Raw genomic sequence first — 19,972 nt, 5'->3', positions numbered from 1 at the left:
CTTTATTACAACAGATGAAGAATTAGGTATGTCAGGTTGATTTGTACTGTTTGGTTAATTATGATGGATACAAAAGGATGTCTATTCATTTTTTCCAACATTAATGTGATTTAAACTAAGATCATTTGTGTATTGGTAAGATAAGGTGCGTGTTGTTCAAAAGGCATTTATAAGTATAATATTTAGATACAATTACAGTTACAATTGTATTATTTGTCCCAGATGGGTAAATTGTATCACTTATCATCATGTACACATTTCCTATGAGAAGTATATTTGGCATTTTCAGGAATAGCTTCTAAAGTAGAGATCACGTTTTTGTAAATTTAACATTAGCCATCAAAAGACATTTTTTACAATTATTATTATAATGACATCTGCTGAATCTCATAAAGATTAATGACATTTATGATAATTCACTCTAATATAAAGAGTTTTTACTGTGGCCCTTCCATCAGACGTGCTCAGTCACAGAGGGATTAAAGGCCTGAAAACCTGGGGGAGGGAGGGGAAATGGGTTGTGGAAGAGGATCAGAAGGGGATAAAAAAACTGGGCTAATCAAGTCATTGCCTATCCAATAGTTTATGTGTGGTGCGCTGATGTGTGTTCCAGCTGAAGTGCAGACGCTGTAATATCTGCTGGGGTCCAGAGATGAGGGAGTGGTTTTGGTCTTTTGTTTTCCCCAAGAACAGAGAATCTTAGGCAGCTGAGAGACAACTGCCAGATCCTTACATGTGAGTGGTGACTATATGTGTGCTGATGAGATGGGATATGTTTATGTGTGTGATGACTATATTATATCTGTGCTGATGATATAGGATGTGCTTATGTGTGGAAGTATGGGATGTGTGGATGTGATAGTAACAGCATCTATCCGGGTCATTCTGTGTCAAATTCTGTGATACTGTTGTTACTGCACCGTCTCAGATTTTGTTCAAACCTTGTCTATATCATCAATGGGTCCTAAAACCAAGGGCTGTGAAATATTTCTGTGCAAATCTTCTGTCTTCATATCTTTTTCAGACCTTGAAATTCTTTCATTTTTACAGCTTGAAAAACACATGCCATGTTTAGGCATTAATATCTTGACAAATATTTTCCCTAGCCTCTTCAAATTTTCTAGGATGGACGATCAACTCCTAAAAAGCATGTGTAAACAATTTCAAGTATGTACTAAATGTCTCCTGACTTTTGAAAGGGCCCTAGATTTTGGAAAAATTAGCTTTAAGTGTGATATTGAGGGTATTAAAAAACAGTTTTGTTTTTTTCATTTGGTATCCGTCACTATTTCCTCTTGAAATGCATCAGTTTATTAATGTTTTCCAACAATTTGAAGTCTCCACATCAAATGACCATGACAATAATAAGGATAAAACAAGGCGTGTTTGTATTTTTGTGTTATTTTCAAGCAACTGAAATGGTATGTGGGGTATCTAGTAGGACAATAAAAATCTAAATCTAAATCAAAATCTGTAAAGTACCAATATTGTAGCAAGTCCCATTCACAGAATATGCATGTAGTTACAGGTGTTTTGGGAACACCAAAATAAACATTTACAATAAACAATAGATTTTAGAGGCCCCTCAGGTGAAACACAGCATAGTATTTTGTTCCTTTTGTTATGTTCCTAAAACACCTGTAACTACATGCATTTATTCTGTGAATGGGGATGCATTTTCATACATTTCAGTTGCATGAAAATGATACAAAAATGCAAACACGCCTTGTTTTATCCTTATTATTATCATGGCCTTTTGTTTTAGAGACTTCACTTTTTGGGAAAACATTAAAAAAGGATTATCTTTCTAGAGAAAATACTGAGTTTTGAGACCCTCAATATCACTTATTTTGCATGTTTTTTTCTGAAACTAGGGACTACTATCAAACCAATGAGAAGTTTGTGGTACAAACTTTTAATGATTGAATCGTACTAAGAACATATTTGTCTTCCATTCTACAAAGTTTGGTCAGGCTAGGAATAATGGCTTTTAATAATAATAATACATTTTATTTAAAAAACGCCTTTCAGGACACCCAAGGTCGCTTCACAGATAAAACAAATAGAAGGAAAAAAAATATATATCAAAAAAGGAGAAAAATTATATATATATATATATATATATATATATATATATATATATATATATATATATATATATATATATAGTCCATTTAGCCATATCACAGTCCATAGGCTAGTCTAAAGAGAAAGTAATATATGTAAATATATAAATACATATATATAAAGATATGAATGTCCAAACATGGCCTCCAAGATAAGGCCTTTTAGAGAGTGTAAACAATCAAGGGCAAAAAACTATGAAAATAATAGAATTGAACAAAAATAGTTTACAGGTTTTAGTTATGGAACCTAAACATTGTGTAGACAAACTTTGCAACTATTTTCCTGGATTTTGTCTGATTTGACACGGAATGACTCATCTGTATCTTTACTTTTCTGTACTGCTGTATACAATGTGGGTCACAACAGCTTCACTGATGATCCCATGTATATATAAAACCCAGGGTAGAGTGTGTGAGTGAATGTGGTCTGAACTCTGTGCAGGAGGGTCATTTTGTCAGAGATGCTGTAGAAGGCCAGAGTTCCTGCCCTGTGATCCACATACACTCCTATTCTGGAGCTGGCCACTAGAGGGAGTTTAGTCTGTTTATTACTGTGCAAGAAATAGGAGCTGGAGCTGCAGCGTTCCAGCATCCAGGACTGATCATTATATCCAAACCCACACTCCTTACCTCCTTTCCTGCTGATGCTTTTATATGAGACTGATATACGACCCTCCCCACTCCACTCAACCTCCCAGTAGCAGCGTCCAGACACACCCTCTCTACACAGCAACTGACAACACTTATCAAATCTCTCTGGATGATCAGGATAGGACTGGAGCTCATCTCTCCACTCCACCCTCCTGTTCCCCTCAGACAGATGGAGGTGTCTGTGTGCTGTGTTTGGATCCAGTGTGAAGTGACAGGAATCTGATGGAGAGTAAGAAAAAAATAGGACAAACTTAGATTTCAACACAACATATTTGGGGGTTATAGTGTGTGTGTGTGTGTGTGTGTGTACATGTGCATTGTGTTTGTGTGTAATAGTTTTGTATAGTAGTACTGTATGTCTGATACTCTGTAGTCCTTTTCACACATGACCTCCAGACGATGTCCGTGCAATTAGGTCTGGATCTCCAGAGTCAAGTGTTCAGACATGAACCTCACAAGAGGACACTTGTGGGACACAGTGGGAGTGGTTCATACCTGCAGTAAATACTCTGTGTGGTTCAAGTGAGGGGAGTAGCCAGGCTTGACGCACAATATATGGTCGGGGTATGACACACAATATATCAATCAATAATGATGATAATGCTAATAATTATGGCAAGTCCATTTCATTGAAATGAAAAGAAAGTCTGAAAACATGAGTTTTATTTTCCTTAAAAAGGGCAACAAATTACCATCCGAAGATCCTGGGGATTGAAACATTGCTCTTTTAAGACTGTCTTATTTTTAACATAGGCTAAAGTTTGTCTAGCACCTGTCCTTTTTCCAAAAGTTATCGTTCTCAACCAAGCGGTAGCCCGGTCTACATAAAGGCTATAGACACAATCTGGCCATATATAGCCTATAGTCAGTTAAATCGCGATGCAATGGATGTTCATGGGAACTTCCCGGCTTTGCCAATTAGTGCTAGTCTGTCATGAATGAGAATAAATGGATGAACTTGATTATGATGATCATAAACTTATCGGCTACAATCAAAGCCAAGGAAATATCATCAGTTTCGCACAGAACGTCATCAACACACCCCCTTGCTTGGTGTGAATTTACCTTTGCTTTTTGTAGACTAAATACTCTCACCCGTGTGACCTTTTTGTAGACTAAATACTCTCACCCGTGTGACATCCTGACTAGGGGTCTGGTAGTGTCATTGATTTCCAGGTAAAATAATTGTGACTTGATGCCCGGATCATGTACAGAGTTCAGTGCACGTCTGAATACAACTAAAGTTTGTCTGTGGGCGTGTCTGTGTGTGTGTCCAACTTACACTGCAATAGCTCCTCTCTGGTAACTGGTTCAGGAAAAACAGCCTGGATATCAGACACTGAAACAGAGAATCACTTTACTAACAATAAAACTTTACATTGTGTTGCTGTGACTCGTTGCTATAAGGTCTTATCACAGTGTAGAGCTGCTCATTTTACTTTGGATCAGTTATTTCTTGGTCAGTGGCGTTATCATTTTCAGTGGCTGGCTTCAAGATTTGCTGTGTGTAGGATAGGGCCCCCAGTGTTTAATTTTCTCCTAAACCCTTCATGAAAATATTAAGGTATTTTTACACATAACATATAAAGGGCCTTCATTTCAAACTCTGGAGCCAAGCCACACTCTTTCATTTCAGTGAAACTATCATTCCCTTGCTAGACCCCAGATATAAAGCCTTGCAGGCTGTTAGAAGAAGAAAAACAGTAAAGACTAACTGGTTTGTGGTAGCATGCCCTTACTCTCTGTTCTTCTGACTGGGAGTTCAGGATCAGTATCTGGGAACCAACACAGAGACACTCAATCACCCAGGATCAACAGAAAAAACAAACACACATTCTGTCACAAATGCTAAAAACAAACATTTCCCAAAGTGGAGTACATATGAAGATAATATGTGCATATATTATCTTCATATGTACTCCACTTTAGGAAATGTTTGTTTTTAGCATTTGTGACAGGTCTGTTAGCTCTGAAAGGAAGTGTTATTGTTGAAGGGAATGTAACATAATGACTCACATTCTAAAGACCGAATGATCTGGATATGTGCCACTGTTGAGAGACAGAGAAAATACAGAGTCAAATGAATCCATAGCAATTCAAACACTGTGACAGTGTCTTTTAAAAGAAGTTCATGATTGTGTCAATTCTAGATGTTTGTCCAACCTGCTGTAGATATCTTGGCTACTTCCTGCTTGAAGATGCCATCCAGTGTCAACTCCAGCTGCACCTTCACTGCAGAGACTGATTCTTTCACAGCCTCAAAAGAGAAACTCCTGAAGGCCATGTTGGTTGGAGCTGTACTGCAAGGAGCACCAGTGACTGACACAGCATTCTGCATAAAGAGACACACATAAGGTGAGACAGGCCACCTGCATATTCAGTCAACTCTGTTTCCACAAAGACTGCTGAATTAGTTGGTTTAGTGTATGTGTAATTATGCATTAGTGCATTTAAGTGTGTACAGTACATGTTAGATACATACTGCACTTACTAAAAACAATACAAACTATTTTTACTCTAATCACACATCATACACATCAGCACAAATACAGATTTTATTACACACTGTTCATATGGGCATATGTCTATGTTGCACAGAAATGTATCCGCTAAATACACAGGGCCCGATGTTACCTACAAAGACAAATAGCAGGTTTTTTCTGTCCGCAGAAAGCAAACGCTGTGCCTTGTCATATTGCATGGAATTTACTAAGCTTTCACTTCATTAGGTTTTGCTAAATTTTGCTTTTTGTTTTCAAAGCCCTAAATGGGATGGCACCCACAGTATATCTGTGACCTTTTATGTCCCTACGGTCCTTCTAGGCCACTAAGGTCTTCCTCGCAACATCTTCTTTCAGTCCCCAATGCAATCCTACCTAAAAGCGAAAGGTGATAGGGCTTTTCTTTGCTGCCCCTCGATTCTGGAATAATCTATCTCCCTTTAGAAATGTTCCTTTATCTACAATCATAATCAGTTCATCATTATCATTACTGTTTTTTTTTTGTATTTTTATTTATTTTATTTGTCTTTGAAAGTTTCTCTAATTGACGCATTTAACCGCAATTTGGATGACACCTGCTTTTAAAAGTCGGAACATTTTCACCACAAAACGTGTGCCGTTTTCATACATGTGGCGGAATACCTAATCAATCACTATTAACACTTCTCCTCCCATGTTTTTGCGCGATACTCCCCTCGAACTTCCAATAAATGTATACAGTATGTATGTATGAGTAAGAAAAGCACAGTTCACAATTCTGCGCTCCAGTGGCATGCAAAATGTGCTTTCATCCATGTCCGGTCTGTTTTGTACATAAGATGCCATGTTTTAAGGTGCAAATTGCGTTATTACAAACAGGCGGTAATTTGGCGCTAATTCTTAGTACATCAGGCCCTGTTTCATACTTTACATTTAATTTCAGTTTCAGGAGGTCAGGTCAATGTTACCTTGAGGAAATGGATGTGATCGTCTATGTGTGAAAGCTGCTCCAACTCAGCATCTCTCCTCTTCAGCTCAGCAATCTCCTGCTCCAGTCGCTTCAGGAGTCCTTCAGCCCAACTCACCTCAGCCTTCTCCTGAGCTCTGATCAGCTCTGTCACCTCAGAGCGCCTTCTCTCAATGGAGCGGATCATCTCAGTGAAGATCCTCTCACTGTCCTCCACTGCTGTCTGTGCAGAACTCTGTTAGGAGACACACAAAGAGGAGGGCAGGAGACACACAGAGGGAGGTGAAGCTGAAAAGTAGCTCATGGTGTAATTTACTTGATTCAAGGCTAATAGGCCTTATGCTTGAAAGGCTCTTCAGGTAACTCATTTGTTTCCAGTAGAGCCAGATGTGTTTGAACCTGCTGCTATTGTTAATGTAATTAGTGTCTACACGGACCCGGTTGGTTGTTGCATCTAGTGAATCACCATGCTACAATGTAAAAGGATTTATGCGTGCGTTGAAATAGTTATTATTGGGCAAACAATATTTTCATTGTCGGAGCATGTAAGGAGCAGAACATAACAGAAGATGCCGATACAACACAGCTAAAGCTACACCAGAAACAAATGAGCTACCACAAGAGCTTTTTGTGCATAAGGTCAATTCCTGTTAAACCATGTCTTTCAACAATGCATCAACAGCATTGCCTTGGCTCTTTGTGACTAACAGGCCAAGGGTTTGCCATGCCAGACTGCACTGGAATTTCATAGGGTTGAGCAGAATCTAGGATGGCCACTGGTGTGAATGATAATATTCAATATTACTGATGACGTCAAGGTGGTGGGGGCCCCCAAATCAAATAACTTTTTAAAAAAGTATCAAAAAAGCATCGAAATCACAATTCTTGACTTGGTATCAGTATCTAAACAATAATTTTGGTATTGTGACAACACTATTACTCTCTAAAAGGACGATCATCATTGTTATCATTACTTGATTGGTTATGAACAAAAATGAGTTCTAGGCTAGCTGAAGCACGTTTTTACATAAAGAAATCCTGCACATAACAGGATAACAATTAATTTCATCAATGGCAAATCCCTATTTCAGCTGTGATGATGAGCAATCACCGGCTGCGTGGATATGTCATAGAATCCATCATTTGCACTCCAACTTCGGAAATGTGGGTCTTGTTGTGTGGCAGATTAGGCATCAGAATATGAGAGGGAGTGTGCTGACAATAATGACTGATGACACCGTGATAACATGTAATCCTGAGACATCAAAGCTTGCTGAAATAACAAGACCAAGTGACACTTCCAGGATCCAACATTCTCCTGTGGTCAGTACTCACCTTGAGAGTCTCCAGAGACTTTCTCAACTCCTGCAGCTCCTTCTCTCTTTCCTGGATTATCTGCTGGAATCCTATCTGTGTCTTGCCCATCTGCTTCTGATGATAAAAAAAACACACACAACCACTTTCATTTACATATTTATATCACAATTATATCATCTTAATGATTATAATCAGGTAGGCTATCTCAGCAGGCATGATATGAATCTCTACAGAAAACACGCAGCTATCAGGATCATACTATGACGACTACTCCAATACTTCGTTCAGCAAGCTTTATTGACAGGTTCGGGAGCAGAGACACAGACCAAGACCAACACAGTATACGCTAGGGAAGTCAAAGACACTCATACACTACACGCACAGGGGTGGACACAGCCACACCAACACGAAGGGTCACACAGGAGATAGAACTAAAAGGGGAATCACTCTACACTAAAACACATAAACAGTAATTAAAGGCATAAACACACACAAAAACAACCCCAAAGTTCTCCCAGAATCCCCCAGCATGCACTAGTGTCGGACCGTAACACACAGTCCTCATACAGCACCGACGTTACACAGCCCCCTCGCATGCCATTGCCGTCCTCGGCAATCGCCTCTCCCTCAGCTGCAGGCAAACGTCGGTGCGGCACTCCGCCACCCAGTCCAACTGTCCATGGTACCACCAACACACATGGGGCGCACACCGCAGGAGCACACTCACCGACAGGAGCACAACCACAACTGCTAGCGGTCCAGTGCGGGCACCAGCTTTTTTGAAAGGCGCCGGCCAACAGGCCAACTGGAACAAGTGCCTACACTGCATGATGTCTCTCACGCGCACCCAGAGGAGAAAGACAGTCACTTCAGGCGCCCACCCTCTGCCCCACCCAGAAGTCAGCCCGCCGCTCGGGATCCCAGTGAGAACCAAACCAGGCACGTCCTCCCAGGCTGCCACTCCATCTCGCTGCTTTGACCGATGCAGCGACAAAGGGCCCACGCCTAAGATGCAATGCCGGCCAGGCCGCCGCCATCCAATCCGCCAGGGAGGACCGGAGATTGGCCGCCATCAACCGCACGAACTCCCCCGGCGGGGGCAGGTACTCCGGGACCTCCCCGCTCTGGCTCCACAGCAGCCAGGCCCGGATCACCGCCCCACGTTTCCTCTCACATCGCCCCAGGGACTTCAAAGGCTTTTTTTAAGCCCTTATAAGGGCTCTCATTGGCATCAGCTTGTTGAGCCCCTGCCCGTGGATAAGTCTTCTGCTCCCCCCAACTCTTCCAGGAAAGCGGCAGGCAGCTCTCCCACCCACTGAGGCCTCTGTCTGAGTCTTTTGACAATAGTATAATGACCACACCACTACTTTGTTCACTAAGCTTTATTGACAAGTTCAGCCTCAGGGAGTCAGACCAAGAATATCATACACATGGAAGTCAAAGGCATACCCTAAACTACACGCACAAGGGGGGACACACCAACACGAAGGGTTACACACGAGACTAAAATTGGAATCACGCTACACTAAAACACAAACATAAACAGTAATTAAAGGGACACCAGGCAACGTTTTCGTGTTAATGAATCATCTTCGTAAGTCGGTATATGGTTAAATGACTCATTACGGGGCGAATGAAGGCTCTCTCGCCCGCCCCAACTGCCTGTAGGAAGAATATCCCACTTGCAAGTTCGGTGTATCCTACCCGGCGACCGAAGCAGGATCAGTTTACAGCACAGAGGCAGGCTAACGAAACGCTAGAGATTGTTGCAAACGTGTGTATAATGGCAGAGCCGGCGAAGAAGCAGCGAAAACCCTTGACGGAAGACGCAAAGAAAAGGAAAACAGTACTTCTCACTGAGGTCACCAACAGGACATACAGAGGAATTACAACTTAGAATACATAATCCAATTTACGTTCCCATTCTTTATTGTGTTTACCTGTGATGAATCAGATTTTAGCGTGCAAAATAGCCTACATTTAATGGTCATAATAATGTGATGAAAAGCGGACAAAAATGCAGTCAAGTTATGAAACGAGACGTTGCCAGAATAGTTTGACATTACTGCATCAAAATCTAAGCCTACACATTTCCTCTCTTTCTTACTCGACTTCTTTCTTATCTTCAAACGTGTTCTTAAGTGACACCGCGAAAAATTACAATCTAATCTTAAAATAATTACAATTATTTATGTCTCTGTGTGGTATATAACCTACTTGGGATGCTTACATGCAGATGTCAAAGTGTTTCTATTTTCGTACTGATGTGAATTAATGTGTAGATCCGAAGTTTAAATGGTAGGCCTATAGCTGTGACGTGCAGTCACCTGACATCACCGTCAAATCAGAGGATATTTCAGAACTATTAACGTGGACAGCTCCCCTTAAGAGCATCTTAAGAGCAGTGCACGCGCATGTTCGGGAAACAGTCGGAAAAACCAAACGAACGATCGTAAGATGAATCGTAGAAAACCCTTGTAAGAGCGTGTCTCCGTCGTTATCGGGAAACTGGGCCCTGGTCAGGAGCTATACTTTCTGTTTCGTTTCGTGTGAATTCAGGAGCATGTAGGCTACTGCACAGCTTGGGAAAGACAGGTGTGTGCAAACAAGATTTCGTCATTAACATTAAATAGCATTAGGCGAACGAAAAGAAAAAAGATTAGCCAGCCTATATATGAATAACTTACATAGGCTACTCAGACTTTAATTTATGTTTGCTGTGACAACCATAATAACATTTTTAAGGAATAGATGTTTAATGGTAGAGAGTCTGAATGAAGGGTGGGCCTATGTAGGCTAGTGAATTTTAATGGCCAAACACAAATGTAGCTATAGCCTACAACAACGGAATCATTTCCAAACGTTTCATTTCAAAAAGCTTTCAAAGATCGGCTATTATTTGGCATGTATTTGGTACCAACTGGTGGAGATGTTTTGTAGTAGGCCTAGCCTGTAAAACAATTTGTGTTCGCACTGCTCTGTCATACATTCCATTGGCAACTGTGCGAAAAGATTAAAAAAAAAAAAAAAAAACTAACCAAGCCTCCAAACATTTATTGTATGTTTACTGGAGTCTTATTGGTCTAATGCCTCAGCCTTTTCAGTTTAATCTAGCCTACCACTGAATCATTGTCCAATCAGCGCAGTCTTGTACCATGGGGTAGGCCTACCGCCCATTATTGGGTTATTTAAGTCAGGTTGTAAATCACCCAGATTTCTCTGATAGACTTGAAAAAATGTATTTTTGAAAAAATTTATTTTTTTTTGTTCAAATAGCTGGCACTATAATGCAATCTCGATGGGTTAGGCTATATTATATAAGCAGTTGGAAGATGCAATTGTATGTACAGCAAAGGTAGACCAAAATGCATTGCTTCCTGACTGACTGCCAATGAGATTTATTATCAGTTTGTAAAAGTTAGGTGAAGTAGGTAACATTTGGAATCCCTGATCAATATGATTGGTTAGGCTGGAAGTTATCACAAAGTGTATGATGCTAGGATTTGAAATGTTTCCGAATTGTGAGAGGCCAGACTTTCTTAACAAAGTAAGTCTGGAAATCAGGCTAGGTCTTAGCTCCCAACCTAAATTATTGGGTGGGAAACAGACACAAAAGCCACCAGTAGCCAGTTAAAACATCCTGTGCAAGTTAAAACCTTGCTATAACTTAATATAATAGCTTCAAAAGTAATTTTGACGGTTAACTAACGTGTAGGGAGAATGGTGCACCTTCTCAGCCCTATATATCTGCAAAGAACCATGCAACTTTCCTCACCCCCAACCTGGAGAATCACAAATGGCCTTAGAGAAGAAAATAATACATTTTGAGGCTAACGCAACAAGTTGATGCAGTAGTATAGGCTTTGCTAACTAGACCTTGTTGATGTGGGCCCACTTCCCCGAAAGCATCTTAAGAGCGTCGTAAAGTCCCTCTTACGAACATCTTAAGATTTGCCGACTGTTTCCCGAAACCATCGTAGCTTAAGAGCATCGTGAAAACACTCGTAGATCTACGAGTGCTCCAGAGTACTCGTTATCGGCTAAAGGCCCATTCACACCAAGAACGATAACGATAACTATAACTATAACCATAACGATAAAAGCGTTCACACTGAACAACGATAAACAAAGTCTCTCATTGTGTTAATAAATGTGAGGGCTAAAATTCGATGGGTTCTGATTGGCTATTAGCATTTTATTGTTGTGAAAATCACTCTGAAAGTGATCCCCAACGATAACGTTCTTCATGTCGTTATCGTTATAGTTTATGTGTGAACGTCGTCATTCATATTAACAAGAACGATATTTATTTATAGTTATCGTTATCGTTATCGTTTTTGGTGTGAATGGGCCTTAAGAGCGTCTTAACAGTGCTTCTCACCGAGGTCACCAACAGGACATACAGAGGAATTACAACTTAGAATACATAATACAATTTACGTTCCCATTCTTTATTGTGTTTACCTGTGATGAATCAGATTTTAGCATGCAAAATAGCCTACATTTAATGGTCATAATAATGTGATGAAAAGCGGACAAAAATGCAATCAAGTTATGAAACGAGACGTTGCCAGAATAGTTTGACATTATCTTTGCTAAGTGAATATTTTATTAGGCCTATGAGGTAAAAAGCAGAGAAAGCAACATGTGGTTTAGTCTGTAGCCTACTGCATCAAAATCTAAGCCTACAGTACATACACGATCACTTACTAGTGCAGGGCGATATGTAGCAAAAAAAGGTGTTTGGAACATTTCATACCCTTCAGACCCTATAGTTTGCAAAACTACCTGTTTCCAATTTTTTCCCGGACTGCACAGGTCCAAAATCCAAGATGGCGGCTATATCACCAAAAATTGCAAATAATCGCCTTTTTAAACATTTTAAATGGATATATGTTAGGTATTATCATTATATACATACATTTTCTAATAAAATTGAATGACTTAGGTAATAAATATGACCATGGGTGACATGAGATGTCATGATTATCAACCAGTGATTGGTGTAACCACCATTATGCTGTTTATTGGCATACCCAGAAAAACACATTGACTGATTAAAAGTTTCCTTCACATAACCTAATAATCATTTGAATTAAAGTATTGTTCTGCACTCACCACAATAGATTAGATTAGATTAGATTCAACTTCATTGTCATTGCAGAGTACAAGTATGAAGACAATGAAATGTGGTTTGCGTCTAACCAGAAGTGCAAAAAAAAGAAAAGTGCAATGTGATATACAGAGGTTGTTGTCCCTGTCAAGATTGCTATGGTCGTGGACACCTCAACAGGCACAGGCAAGGAGGCATTGGGCGGGGGTGGCTTTGTAGGTTGGTTGTCAACCAGGATGCAGAGCTAGAGTTCAGCTGCAGGAAAGCTTCCTCTGAACCTGCTGTGCGCCTTATGCAAGCATCACTTGCCCTGGATGGCCTCAATGGAGGGGAGTGAGGAACCAGTGATGCGTTGGGCTGTTTTCACCACCCTCTGCAATGCTTTTCTGTCGTGGGCAGAGCAGTTGCCATACCAAACTGTGACACAGTTGGTAAGGATACGCTTGATGGTGCAGGGGTAGAAGTTCACCATGATCTGAGGAGGCAGTGGACCTTCTTTAGCCTCCTCAGATAGAAAGCTTCCTGAAGTCCACAATGAGCTCTTTGGTCTTCAATAATTCTGTTAACAGGACTTGCAGGAAATTGTGGGAACATATGAATTTGTTGATTATATGCAAGCCTAATGCTGCCCACTACAGCTAAGTCTGCCTTCATCCATGAATTGTGACTGGTTACAGCATCATCTGAACAATCTACAGAGAGTAGCTCAGTGCAATTAACACACACATTGGATAGCATCTTAATAGATGGCATGGCTGTTGTGCAGGAGATGGTTGTCAGGAAAAATGACATAAACTGTTGCTAAGATCTGGCAGAATGCTTCTTTGAAAATGTTGAAAGTGAGGCACGAGGCTACAATGACATATAGGCTACTTATTATTTAACAACTATACCATCACAAACTCCATGAAAGACAGGACGAGACAGGTCGATACAATGGGAAAAAGCTCATGATAAGGGATACAAAATACAAGACTACACCAATCAAAGACTTTAAAGCTTTCTGGGATCGAAGGAAACCAAAGCCAACCTCGTCCTCTACCTTGCTCATAAAGCTGTTGAACTATGTAAACTGCCAGTCACAGTTCACACACACAAAGGTGGCAGTAGCAGTAAGTCATTTTTGGCAAAACCCCACATATCTACTCGTCACACAGATGTCTTGGTGCTTGCCCTTCGCAGGGTACCAGACATCAACGAAGACAGTCTCATTATCATGGGCACTGGAGAACGTCGACAAAAGATACATCTCAGCCTAGAAATCTTGACGCACCCTAGCAGCAGCAAATGTAATTTCTAGCCAGGTAGTCTAGCAACTCTCCGTTGGCTTGTGAGGTGGAAAAACCCAACTTAGGTCCAGCCAATCACATCGTGCATAGAGTCGGTGGACCTATCGGGTATCCTATTGTATCCTGTCAGGAAATTGAAAGACAACCGTTTGTCCCGCCATTTACTTTTATCCCGTGGGAAAGGAAAGGTTTCTGTTTTAAGTCAAACAAGTCGTGATGATGTCATTAACACACTTTGTAGGCTTGTAGTAGGTCCTCATCCATCTCCAGACGTGTTAGCTGGATGTGAGAAATTTGTGTGTCAGCTCCTCAAAACATGGTTTTCAAACAGCTAAAGCCCTTCAGTGGAACTCGGGAACTAAGGAATCCCATCCCTATGATTGTCCTACCATCGTCTATTGCTGTCCCCATGCTCGGATTCCTACCCGCGCAGCCTAGAGACCCACTACTTGCCCGATGACAACTCCTAATCCCTATGGACAATTCATCCCCTACACTGGACTATTTGAACTTAACACTAAATAGGATTCATGCATTATCATACTGGTTATGTAACCATCTAACCACTTTGTAACACATACCTCAGGTGGCTCTAAATACCATGTTCTATTCTCTGTATATAGACCTTACTGTCCTGTAACTGACCCCAGGCAGATGGGTCAGGCCCTTGCGAGTTCTTGCGAGTTTTTCCTCGCCCCTGTTACTCATTGGCTCTGTCTGAATGTTTAACACTCTGTAAAGCGCCATGAGACATGGGTAATGTTTTGATGCTCTATAAGTGAAATTAAGTTGAAATTGAAATTCTGAGAGCACACAGGCAAGCAAATGTTTGGGCACAAGATACAGTGCCTGCTCCAAAGATTCTTGACTCACTATCACTGGGATGGAGGCAAATTGTTGATGGGCAATGGGCTCCTGCTCTGTCAAAACTTCCACCAGCACCACAGGCTGTTGTGGAGCTTGTGAAGTGCTGTTGTCTTGCCAGCCAATGCAGTAGAAGGTGTTCTTGCAAGAGTAACAACTTACCATTCACACAACTTTGCAGGTGTGAAGGCTCTGAAGAGATGTGCACCAATATTAAAAAGACAGTGACAGTGGTGAGGATAAATACTTGAGTGACAATGTTTTGTTGAACTCTTCAATAATGAAACAAAATGCAGATTTTTTAAATGTTTTTCTATTTTTCCCATTTTTCTCCAAATTTCTTGGCAAATGATGCAATACGTCTGTATCTCACTTGTCTACCTTATTATATGTATATTTATCAAAAGAATTGACCACTTTAAGCCTTTATATTATTTTTCTGCATATATTGTCCACCATCTTGAATTTTGGCACTGAAAATGAAGAAAAAAATTGGAAACAGGTTGTTTTGTATTCAATGGGGTCCTAGCAAGTAAAAAATCACCAGTTGCAAAAATCTATATGAACCGTTCCTAAAATTGCACGATTCCCCATACTATACTTTCAATTTCAACCGTTTTGTCATAGGCTAAAACCTGGCAACCCAAATAAGGAAGCGGGTGCCGACTGCACAGTCTGAGTCTGGAAAGCAAGCGGGTTAGTTGAATAGCCTAGCCTACTCCAGAACTAGCTGGACATTGTTGGGAATTTAATTGATTAACACATCACAAACTGTTACTGAGTGTTGTTGGTGGGTAAGGTCGTAACACCCCCAATTATCACCACTTTTGTTCAGAAATTCTAAAACGATGTTTTTTAACACTTCAAAATAACATTTGCTAAATGAACCTTACATTTTTCAGTAGCCATAGGTGTGTAGATTTGAACAAAATCTGGTTTGGTTCTGGGAGCATTTACTGCCTGAAATATCCGATTTTGTTTACCACGCTCGGAGTTATAGTGCTGGCCTAATGGGTCGCCTATTTACGCCTTTTCAACGACATATGAACGGTTAGACCGAGAATTCTCGTCATGAAATTAAAATTCCACTGGAGCTCCAAGCGGTTGTGTACACGCAGCCTTACAACACTATTTACAGCTCTTCGAGTCACGGTAAATTATCATTTTTGGTAGGCCTACATAGCTAATTAAGATACACCTATGGTGTGGGTGGTTGCATTTCTTTAGGAGTCCGCCGTCTTGGTTTGTATAGAAATGGATATTAAGTGACACATACACGCAAGACGGCGGAAATACGGGACTGACGGTAATGGGGGGAGTTCCGATAATGGTAAGGTAAAAGCAATGACCGAAATGCTGTGTTGAAACACGTGTATGAAACATGTTAAATATGCAAACACTGACCCGGTATACACATGTCTACTCACCTGTTTGTCGGCCCATTCTGCAGCAGCTGTGACTGCGTCATGGCCTTTATGTTCGTCCATCATGCACAGATAGCAGATACAACTCTGATCAGTACGACAAAATATGTCAAACGCCTTCTTGTGACGGGGGCAGATCCTCTCCTGCAGCTGGCATGTGGCATCAGTCACTGAATGTTTTCTTCCTGGATGAATATCATTGTGAACCTTTAAGTGAGTTTCACAGTAAGACACCAGACAATCCAAACAGGACTTGACAGCTTTGAGTTTTCTCCCAGTGCAGACGTCACACTCCACATCTCCAGGTCCAGCAGGCCTACACAGAGCAAGAGAGGCAGCTTGCATTCTGGTCTTCCTTTGTTGTTCCACAAGCCCTGCAACAACATTATTCTTGTTTAAAACAGGTCTTGGAGCAAACGTCTGTCTGCATTGTGGGCAGCTGTAAACTTCATTCTGATCCTCCTGATCCCAGCAGCCATTAATGCAGCCCATGCAATAGTTGTGTCCACAGAGAATAGTCACTGGATCATTCAGTAGATCCAAACAAATTGAGCACATTAAAAGGTCCTCGTTACTTGAAATCGACTCTGCCATTTTTCTGAAGTGCTAACAAACACAGGAAGCTATTGAGCAAGCGTTCTCTTTCACTTTCGTTTCTTCTGAGTGTTCACAACCATATATATTAGAAAACAAGATAGCAGGGGTGGAGCCAGAGGGGTGGCTTGAAATTCGATTGTCCACCCCAGGTGCCACCCCAAAACCGTAGTCTACGATTGGCCATTATGATGGTCTAAGGCGGGACCTTTCTTGATGCACTTGCAGCGCTAGTTTGAAGGGTCAGACAGACGTCGGAAAGTGGCAAACACTTGCCATTATACATGACTTATTGTTTTTAGCATGTGAGTTTAGGCCTACAGGCTACTGCTTGTTAGCCTGACATAGCCATACTCAATTCTAGTCAGAATACGAGTCTGATACTGCTCTATTGGGAAGTAATTATGGGGCGTGTTTCAACCGATATGGGGGAATGCCTCTGCACTCAATTGGATAGACCTAACCAATCAGAGCAATGAAATAACTTACCGTGAGATGTAGGAAGAACACACAAACCATATCCTTATTCTCCACAAATGCCTTAAAGGAGAAGTAGGCTACGGTGTGATATTGACCTAAGTGTGTTGAAACATGATACCGAGTGTGAACTTTTGTCTCATAGCTCATCTCGGCTTGTCCCCTGCACTCCGAAATCTGGTGCTAGTTAGCCGATGCTACCAACAGGTTTTCAATGGGGGTGCCTCGGGCAAAGTTTTCTAATCTGCCTTGATAATTATTCTACTTTGTCTTTTATTACTTTTTTTTACTACTTTTGCCTTTGTTTTTGCTTACTAATTATTCTTTATTTTTAAATGATTTTACCTTGTGTTTTATGTTTTCTTTTTATTATGATCTTTACCTTTTAACTAGTCTTTGACTATATTGCCCTTCTATGCTTTTATTTGTTATTATTGTTTGATTTTGTTTATGTAAAGCACATTGAATGACCTCTGTGTATGAAATGTGCCATATAAATAAACTTGACTTGACTTGACTTGACTAATAATAATCGTTTTCAGTGATAAAACCTCATTGAAATAATATGCATTTTCCATATGGGGTCTTAGAAGCCATCTGTCGCTTTCTAGCCACAGCGATTTTGTTGCAAACATAATCAACCTAAGCATGCTCAGATGACGTGATAGATGAGGCGCTGTTGCTCACCTGTCCATCATCGTAAAGCCCGATTTGATTGGTCCGCCAGATTTGGGTCGATCATAGTTGCTCCACAACGGAGCAATGCCAGACCGAACTTCCCGACCTCAAATGTTGTGGGCGGGACTAAGTTCGGCTGGCACCCAGGCTAACTGCTTGTGCTAACATGCAAAGATATCTATTTAGGCCTACCCATCGCATCTGCCAGTGCCTATTTATCTAATCACACACACAAGTTGTCAAAGTGTTTCTATTTTCGTATTGATGTGAATTAATGTGTAGATCCGAAGTTTAAATGGTAGGCCTATAGCTGTGACGTGCAGTCACCTGACATCACCGTCAAATCAGAGGATATTTCAGAACTATTAACCTGGACAGCTCCCCTTAAGAGCATCTTAAGAGCAGTGCATGCGCGTTCACGCTACGAGCATGTTCGGGAAACAGTCGGAAAAACCAAACGAAAGATCGTAAGATGAATCGTAGAAAACCCTCTTAAGAGCGTGTCTCCGTCGTTATCGGGGAAGTGGGCCGTGGACTCTAAGCAGTTAGCCTTAGTATGTTCTTAGTATTTGCTGTGATTATATGAACAGATGTTTAAGGAACAACGACCGGAAGACTGGCAGCCTTAACCCTTAACCCTCTACAAGCACGCCATATGGCAACAGTGGCAAGGAAAAACTCCCATATTCCCGGAAGAAACCTTAAGCAGCAGTTGAATGTAGAATAATCCGAAAAAAGTAATCTACAAGATAAAAATGAGTTAACTGAAAGCTCACATACGGGTATGTTTTCAGGTCTTTTTTTTAAAGGGTGTTCCATAGCTTTGGTGCATAATGGGTAAAAGCAGCTTCTCCACTTTGCTTGTGGAGCACGTTGGGTACAATTAAAAGATTAGGATTGGAAGATCTAAGTTTCCTTTGTGGTTGATATAAGATATTAAAAGTGCAGAGATATATGAAGGTGCTATGCCATTCAGTGCTTTGTAAGTAATTAACATACCCTTAATATTCTATAGGAAACAGGGAGCCAGTGTCATGTCAGTCTTATCCACCAGCTTCAAGTAAAGTGTTTCCAACATTTCTTTAGAGCTTCCTCTTCTGTAACCAGTGACAGGGCAGAGATAAGACCTATACTTCACTTAAGTGTTCCACAAAATAGATAAGATTCTTGTGAATGTTGTGAACAAAACAGAAACGGGAAGACACCTAATCTGCACTACATGCCTAATATGATTGTGTAAAACGTATGTGTTCTGATAGGACCTGTTATGTTCCTGATCAATTTTCTTAAAATATGTTGTAATATATTGGACAAACAAAACATATTAGAGCCCTATTTCATTCAGAATGTATCCACATAATTACATGTTTGAGTAAGTACGTTTAAATGTATTTTCAACTCATTATAGCGGCGTTCTCTTATGATTATGTCATTTCATCCATTAAATTGTACCACAAAGAATGCTTGTAGTTTGAGTAGCCGTAAGGACTATGAGTCTGAATCTCACAACTCTGAAATATGAGAGCTTGGTTAGAGGAATTTCATTTTAAGCTCTCTCAAATCTCCTTAAAGGTGCCATGTGTAAGAATTGAGGTAAGAATATCCAAAAAAAGAGTTACACACATCAAAAGAATGAGAAGAAATAAGGGTGATGATGTCATTAAAAAAATGACAAGGTATAGTGCTGCAGAGATATCAACCAGAATTAGCATGCTAAATTACTAGCCACAGCCCGACAGGTGTCATAATACCAGTTTCGGCCATGGGAGGCGGTATGCGGGCAACATAACCGCAAGCCAAACTGCAATACACGTTTCTTGGTTGTTACTCTAGGGTAGACCAACTCACTTTCTGGAGGTATACTGCCCCCATCTTTTATGGAATGTGGAGTATGAATTGATTTGATGAATTGGTTTAAACCAACCCAACATTTAAAAATATTTCTGGTAGTAGATTTTTTTGATACTTACAGTATTTTGTGTATAATAATAG

At 40.6% G+C, this 19,972-nt stretch overlaps 1 protein-coding gene across 4 annotated transcripts in view; it reads right to left on the bottom strand.

Moving 5' to 3' along the window:
- LOC121714945 (tripartite motif-containing protein 16-like) overlaps positions 1-16,878 on the bottom strand; it is a 1,397,702-nt gene extending 1,380,824 nt beyond the window's left edge. For 2 of the 4 annotated variants that reach the window (XM_042100206.1, XM_042100205.1), the window contains exons 1-3: positions 16,235-16,878; positions 7,560-7,655; positions 6,226-6,459 (exon numbers count right to left, since the gene is read on the bottom strand). In XM_042100206.1, the coding sequence (XP_041956140.1) occupies positions 6,226-6,459; positions 7,560-7,655; positions 16,235-16,825 (921 nt within the window). In that variant the 5' untranslated portion in view covers positions 16,826-16,878. Of the gene's footprint in view, positions 1-2,247; positions 2,997-4,059; positions 4,117-4,492; positions 4,553-4,793; positions 4,827-4,940; positions 5,110-6,225; positions 6,460-7,559; positions 7,656-16,234 lie in introns of those variants that run through there. The other 2 variants (XM_042100204.1, XM_042100203.1) reach the window with 2 other exon arrangements.
- Between the last annotated feature and the right edge of the window lie 3,094 nt (positions 16,879-19,972).

This window comes from Alosa sapidissima, chromosome 8 (assembly GCF_018492685.1).
Source record: "Alosa sapidissima isolate fAloSap1 chromosome 8, fAloSap1.pri, whole genome shotgun sequence".
NCBI lineage: Eukaryota > Metazoa > Chordata > Actinopteri > Clupeiformes > Clupeidae > Alosa > Alosa sapidissima.
The sequence above is the reverse complement of the archived record's forward strand: the minus strand, read 5'-3'. Positions and strand labels throughout refer to the sequence as shown.